General features: G+C 31.4%; 1 protein-coding gene across 1 annotated transcript; it reads left to right on the forward strand.

Annotated features, from left to right (window-relative positions):
• Positions 1-98: 98 nt before the first annotated feature.
• Positions 99-2,017, forward strand: LOC108693285 (putative NADP-dependent oxidoreductase YfmJ; the record flags this gene model as incomplete). The annotated part of the gene is made up of 2 exons (XM_018202156.1): positions 99-383; positions 1,351-2,017. Coding segments are annotated over 2 exons (627 nt in total), but the record flags the coding sequence as incomplete, so codon positions are not given.
• Between the last annotated feature and the right edge of the window lie 5,987 nt (positions 2,018-8,004).

Consider the following 8,004-nt stretch of genomic DNA (forward strand, 5'->3'; position numbering starts at 1 on the left):
TCTCTCTCTCTCTCTCTCTCTCTCTCTCTCTCTCTCTCTCTCTCTCTCTCTCTCTCTCTCTCTGTCTTTCCCTCCTTCTTTCTTTTTCTTTTTTCTTTCTTGTTAACAGTAACACAGCATATTTCGGTTTGCTGGAAATATGCAAACCGAAGTCTGGCGAAACAATCGTCATCAGTGGAGCCGCAGGTGCGGTCGGCTCACACGTGGGCCAGATCGCTAAAATTTTGGGCTTAAATGTTATCGGTATATGCGGCTCCGACGAGAAGTGCAAGTGGCTTACTGAGGAAATGGGTTTCGATTCCGCCATTAATTACAAGACCACATCAGTCGCAGCCAGATTACGCGAAGTTGCTCCGCAAGACGTGGATTGTTACTTTGACAATGTATGTATTAATAATTGTGCCTTTTATATAATTAATTAAACGCAAATTTTTCAATATGATCAAAGATGACTTTCATGTACAGTAATTTTTAAACTTTTTATTACATCAAATTCTGTTAATATTATAGCTATCAATGATTAATTTCTATTACTTGTATATCTGTATATTTCACTATAATTAGTTTACAATTATATATAAAATTATTCAAATTAATAACGGGATGTTTTTTTAAGATTTTCCGATTTTTTTTATAATACATAAATAATTAAAATGTAAATAATTAAAACGCTCATTCATTTTGATATGAATTCTATAAGATATTGGCTGCGTTCATCAGAGAAAGCAGCTTTACAATTGTTGTAAAATTCTTCAATATCATTGGTTTGTACATTTAGATCTATAAGAAATCTAAAGCAAGCGCCAATCGTATTGAAGAATTTTGCAACAGTTGCAAAGCTGCTTTCTCTGCTGAATGCAGTCATAATATATTTTTTTTTTAATAATTCAATACACGTATAGATCATTGTTTTCAAATGACATCTTTTATCTCTTTCAATAACTTTTGATGGAATTTTTTTTTTCAAAAACATCAACAATGATCAGTGTTGCTGTAACTTTTCTTTATGTTATATCAAATTCTGTTAACATTATAGAATTACTGACAACTAATTTCTAGATACTTATTAAATATATGCATTTAAATATATTAAAAAATGCATTTAAATATATTAAATATATATATAAGTACATATGAAGCTTTAAAAACGTCGATAACGTCTCAGCTTAAATCGCAGCATTTTTGTCTATGACCAGTCACTACCATAACATCATTATGATATTGTGACAAAGTTGTAGCAGGAAAAATGGGACAACAATTATGGACTTTGAAGACAATGTCGCAGTCATTTGGCTGCGCAATTATTTTGCTGCGGAAAGGTTGTCATTGGTTGTCATATTAATTTTATAGGTTGGCGGGAATATCTCTAGCGCAGTCATATACCAGATGAAGCCATTTGGCCGAGTAACTGTGTGCGGTAGCATCTCAAGCTATAACGCGGACAATTCATCTTTGCCAAAGTGTACGATCCTGCAACCCATTTTATCGAAACATGAATTGAGAATGGAGGGTTTCTTCGTTACACACTGGATGAATCGATGGAATGAAAGCATTATGCAGAATCTGCAATGGCTACGCGAGGGCAAGCTTCGTTATCGTGAGACCGTGACTAAAGGTTTCGAGAACATGTTTGAAGCGTTTATCGGTATGCTGCGCGGCAAGAACATCGGCAAAGCGATCGTCCAGGCGTAGACATCAAACATTTATCGCGAACCGAACCTATTTCTCATAATATTAATGCCTTTGAATTCTATAACTGCATATTATGTACAATGTTTTTTTATACTTTTGAGATATTGAGAAAGCATTGAATTTTAATTTCCAAACGTTCTTTACATTTTTTTATATTAATCAAGCGTTTTATATAAATATTTAAAAGATCGAAACTATTAGGTTTTTATACATTGGGTTCGTTCGGTTTTTTTTAGTTCAAAATTGTATATAATTTTGTAATAATTTTATAATTTAATAATTTTACTAAGAATAGACAAAATTTAAATAAAAAAAAGATTCTAAAGCTTGAAATTTCTATTTTCGAAAGGTTTATTACTATATTTCTTTTTTAGTTTCTGTAAATTTGATAATTTCTATATAAAAACTATGAGTCGAAGAAGATGAGAAATTTTCTTCTTACTTTATGGGTCTGTCATGTGTTAAAAAAAATTTGTAAAAATTTTCGACGATCTATGTCGTGAAAGCATATTTCATCGATGGTAATCTGAAGACACGATAATGTCTTTGCGCAAAAACAAACAAAGTATGACGCGGACACTGCCATGCTTTTTTACTTTATTGGGAGCCGACAAATTGCGGCAGGTTTGGAGAGATGGTTCTCAACAATGGCTGAACTGATCATGTTCTATATACGCTCAATCGATAACTATCACTCGGATTGTATTAGATGTACAACTTTGCTTCCGCCGTTTTCCTATAGATGGCTTTAGCGGTAAGTGGTGGTCGAAATAGATCATAGACTTCATACAATAAACTTGGGCAACATAACCCCATAGAAATATTAGTCGATTTGTGTCTACATCATAAAGTTATTCTCGATTGAAAATGTCAGTTTACGAGCCAAATTCTCGTCATTTGCGGGAGATTTTAATTTTTTGCTTCAATATGAAGAAATCTGCGACTGAGGCTCATCGAATGTTCTCAAATACATATGGTGAGGCCGCTATTAGTGAAAGAACGTGTCGTGAATGGTTTCAACGCTTCAAGAACGGTGATTTTAACGTCGAAGACCGGCATAATGGGGGAAGAGAGAAGGTTTTCGAAGATCCAGAATTGGAGGCATTACTTGAGCAAGACTCGTGTCAAAATCAAGAAGAATTAGCACGATCATTGGGAGTGACTCAACAAGCCATTTCAAAACGCCTCAAAGCCATGGGAATGATTCAGAAGCAAGGAAATTGGGTGCCGTACGAATTGAAGCCGAGAGATGTTGAACGGTGTTTGTTTGCTTGTGACCAGCTGCTTGAAAGGCAAAGACGGAAGGAATTTCTGCATCGCATTGTGACTGGGGACGAAAAATGGATTCATTACGATAATCCCAAGCGCAGAAAATCATGGGGAGTTCCCGGCCATGCTTCCACGTCGACGGCCAAACCGAATATTCACGGCTCCAAGGTCATGCTCTGTATTTGGTGGGACCAGCTCGGCGTAGTGTATTATGAACTGTTAAAATCGACTGAAATAATCACAGGCGATCGGTATCGAACGCAATTGATGCGTTTGAGCCGAGCATTGAAAGACAAACGGCCGCAATACAATGAGAGGCACGATAAAGTGATTTTGCAACATGACAATGCTCGACCCCATGTTGAGAAAGTGGTCAAGACATACTTGGAAACGTTGAAATGGGAAGTCCTACCCCACCCGCCGTATTCTCCAAACGTTGCTCCCTCTGACTATCACTTGTTTCGATCAATGGCACATGGCCTGGCTGACCAGCACTTCCGGTCTTATGAAGAAGTAAAAAATTGGATCGATTCGTGGATAGCCTCAAAAGGGGACCAGTTTTTTCGATGCGGGATTCGTACGCTACCCGAAAGATGGGAGAAAGTAGTGGCCAGCGATGGACAATACTTTGAATCATAAATGTATAACCAGTTTTTTACAATAAAGCCTCGAATTTCGGAAAAAAAACGGCGGAAGCAAAATTGTACACCTAATATTATAAAGGCTTTTTTTGTTTCTATGTGTAATTCTTTAATATGCCATCATTTAACTATACTTTTTACGATCTCGCGAATTTATTGCGCAATCACTTAATGAATCGTCAGCATTAATTTCCGATCATCATTGAATGAGTGGTAACATCCAGCCTCTCATACGATAGGGAAAATAATTTCTTGCTTCAGGGAAGCAATACCAGTTTATTTTCCGCAAATATTTCTTCACACTTGTTAAATTCTTCTTTGATTGAAAGCGGACGCTACTTGCGTTTAGTTAATGGCTTTTCCAAATGATACAATACGAGACGGTTCGTGTTTCTGTATCGAAATATCGGAACCAAAGAAAGCAAAAGGTCGGAATCTAGATGTACACACGATAATGTAAACAACTTCATCGATATTTAAACAAGTTACATCGAATGCGTTCCGCAGGATCATAAATCAGATCCTGAACTTTCCGCTCGCATTATTAATTTCGGCAAACAAAATATTTTTTTCGAATGACAAAAACGTAATAGAATTGCACATTTAATTGTCTTCATTTAATTTGTAAGTTATGCGAGCGACCTACTTAGTATTTTTTTTTTTTTGTTAAACCGAGTTTCCTCGGTTTAACAAGTGGAAATTGCATCGTTTTTACGGTATATTGATTTTTAATAATTATTGTTATCAATAATATTCGCGATCAATTATTTGCGATAATTACTTAATCCGATACTTTTGATGACTCGTCAATGAAATTCTGTTTTATTGACATTATTTAACAGAACTATTCAAAAAACGACCGAAATATGATGTATTTTTTCGATAAAAATATTAAATGATAAATAAATTATAAAGAAAAATGCAGTTTTATAATTATGTGAACGTCAGATACAACAAGGGACATTAAATTTGTAAAAGAATGTAGACGAAAATTTATAAATTTATAAAATAGGCTTTTTTTATCATTATAATTTAATTTGAATCTAAAATATTTAAAATTGGTTTCACCTTCGCATAAATTATGTGGTAATTTATTTAACGAACAAAAAAAGAAAGAGTGGAATGCGAAATAGAGAACGAGAGCGAAAGCGAGTAAATTGAAATTTATCGAAAGGTGAAACTCAGCTTAAGATTTTCAATATATGCTTTTTTTTTTATTTAAAAAAAATCGATTCATTAATTTCGTTACTTTGAATAGAGATTGGCAAGACAAAGCGATGTAGTACATCCAAATTCATATCACTTATTTAAACGTATCACTTATTATCACATGATAATATAACTTGCTTTTAAAATGTAATTTTAAATAAGATTTCTTACACGGCACATCAATTCAGATTTTTCCTTTCCTTTTAATTGATGTATGTAAATAGCACTTGCAAAGATGTAAGAGAACATCTCTGATCGATTTCGGCGATTTCAACTTTTTCTAGTATTATAAGTAATATTAGTAATATTAGTAATATAAGTAATATTAAAAATTCCACTCGCTTCCATATGTGCAGTCCAAATTGCAATAATTTTGGTAAATTCCGTAATGATGTCTCTTATCATATGTTAACATAAGGTATTATTATCACGAGGCTTATTGTCGTCGAACACACACAGTTTTGCATGTAATGACATCAGAAACATAAACGGCATTTTTTTTTAATAACAGTGTACTCACAAAGACTATCTATCGATATGGTGCATGCGTTTAAACTTTAAACTTTCATATTATATTATATAACAAGACTAGAATGGATAAAAGTTAAGTGACAATGAATTAATACGACGATATTGTAACAGATCGTAATAACAACAGCAGACTTGACATTTGTAAAAGAGCATTTGTGACGATTTTTTATCAATTCTTCGGCTCATTATTATTGCACGTAAACAAATGAAATCAGAACCAATAAGATCTAGTCACGGCGCCCAAATGGTTTATAATTTTATATCAAAATTGCTTCTATTTGTTACACAAGTATATATAAATATTACCTGTATAAAAGTATTTTTTCAATTATGCACGAGATCCGTTTCACAAATATTTTTCTTTAAAAACAATTATCGTAGAGAAATCATCAATTATTGAAATATAAATATTAATAATAAAAGAAAAAGATCTTCAAGAATAAATCTTTGATTTATTTTTTATTTAATTTATAGAACCAAACTACAAACTACTTAACGAAGGCACAACTATTGGGAATATATTATGTTAAACAAAACAAACCAGTTTCACGTTAAAGAAATAAGTTCATATATGGAACTCTGGGGCGCCAGACGAGGCGAGGCGCCAATATTATAGATTATTATTTCATATCTGAGTGAAAGAGAAGGTGAGAGGGTGAGAGAGAGAGAGAGAGAGAGAGAGAGAGCCAGAGGAGGGGGATTATAATTCTTTACAAAACCTGAATTAACAAAGATGGCTCAACAAAGTTTCCGCTACAAGATCATGAAAATGTAATTAATAAATAAACGCGTAGGACATTGATGCGGAATTATTTCATAACTCTTAATTATACGTGTCAAATAACATAATTCTTTCTGCAGGCTTATATATATTTCATCATTTTCATAAAAAGATATATCTAAAAATTAAATTTATGTTTCCATGCATGATTATCGGACAAATAGAATGTAATAATATTCATAATGTCCATATTTTAGCAATATAGACCAACCATATCTCAATTTAATTTAATCTTTATTTTTTTCTTATTTTTAGAATCAGAAAGAAATAAAAAGTTAGTTAAACTTAACTTTTCGTTGACATACTAGATGTGAACTATCCACAAAATTATTTTAACTTTCTGAAACTCAATTTTCTTTTATTTTGTAAAACAAAAATATAATGTTTATAAAAAAATATATTTTTTCAATTCCTACATTCAATATGCAAAATAAATATCCTTTATCCAAATTAACTTACAAACTAATTTTTTTTTTACTTCTTTAAACTATGAGTCTAAAACGGAATATATGGAAAAATTGATAAAAATTATAGATTTGCGACTTCTGTCGTTTATAACTTTCGAAGAAGAGAAATTTTCAAGAAGCATATGTTATGTATGAAATGTATGTGTGGTAAAACTTTGTGAGTGAATTGCGCAGAAATTTTTAAAGTTAAATATAGCTATCTCTAACCTTCAAAATTTGTCATTAATTTTGACAGATCATGTTTTAAAAAAATGTTCTAACAAGAAATATTTAAAACTATTCTAACAATTCTGATTTTGTTTATTTTGAAAATAAAATTTAAAAAATGATTATGAATTGGTACGACAATGGAAAATTTTGTTCTAAGTTTCCTTATACAAAATTCATCATGATCATTTTTAAAGTTTTATCAAAAAGTGATAAAGTGGTGTAATATTCCACGTGTTATTCAACATGTCCTTTGTATTTTCTTTATCTGTCATTATTTTTGTCATTATCAAGAAAAGACAAAAAAATTATATTGTATCAATATATGCTGCGTATGTAAAAATTATTCTTGACATTCCTCGATTTTCAAATGAGAATAACAATAAAAATTCAACAAAATTCATTTACGCATTCGTAATGCTTACTTTTGTAATAATATCATTGGAGCAAATATGCGAAAGAAAAATTTTATCCTTATATTGATAATCAGAAATAATCCGTTAAAATTATAAAAGCTATTGTTACAATCACAACCATAAAACTTTGAGCGGAATTAGAAATTCTTATTAAAAGGGAACAATATAAAATCCACATTTTTCTACCCACATGAAATGTATCCTAGATCTAATGATTAAGAATTTTGAACTTCTTTTAGTCTACAATACATCATAATTTAAACACTTTATATTCAATCTTTTGCCGCGTATTCACGACATCGCTTTACTGGATTTGAAATTTTATTTGTAAGAAAGTAAATTATAAATTGTATTTCGAAAAACATAATTTATATAATTTATATAATTTTTCATGTAAAATGAATAAATATGCGAGAACAAATATGAGTCACACATATCTACACAAGCGATAGATAACATAGCTAGTAATTATTTCACATTATAATTATCGGCGTTTTTTCTTATAAATACGCCAAATAAGCAACATGAATTCCATTAGCACAGTAGCCGTTCGAGTTTCTACTATCAATAACACTCGATAAAAACATGGGTTATAAGGTTTTATATTTGCTGATCTTGGCATTTGCCGTAGTCTGTATCTTGGCTGAAGATTTTGGTTTCAATAGTAAGTTCAAGAAAAAAAAAATTATTGTTCTGTGTACATCCAGATTTTTCTCTCAATTTGATATACCATACAAATTAGACATAAAATAAAGCAATAATAATAATATATGATAATAATAATAATAATA

This window comes from Atta colombica, unplaced genomic scaffold (genome assembly GCF_001594045.1).
Source record: "Atta colombica isolate Treedump-2 unplaced genomic scaffold, Acol1.0 scaffold9, whole genome shotgun sequence".
NCBI lineage: Eukaryota > Metazoa > Arthropoda > Insecta > Hymenoptera > Formicidae > Atta > Atta colombica.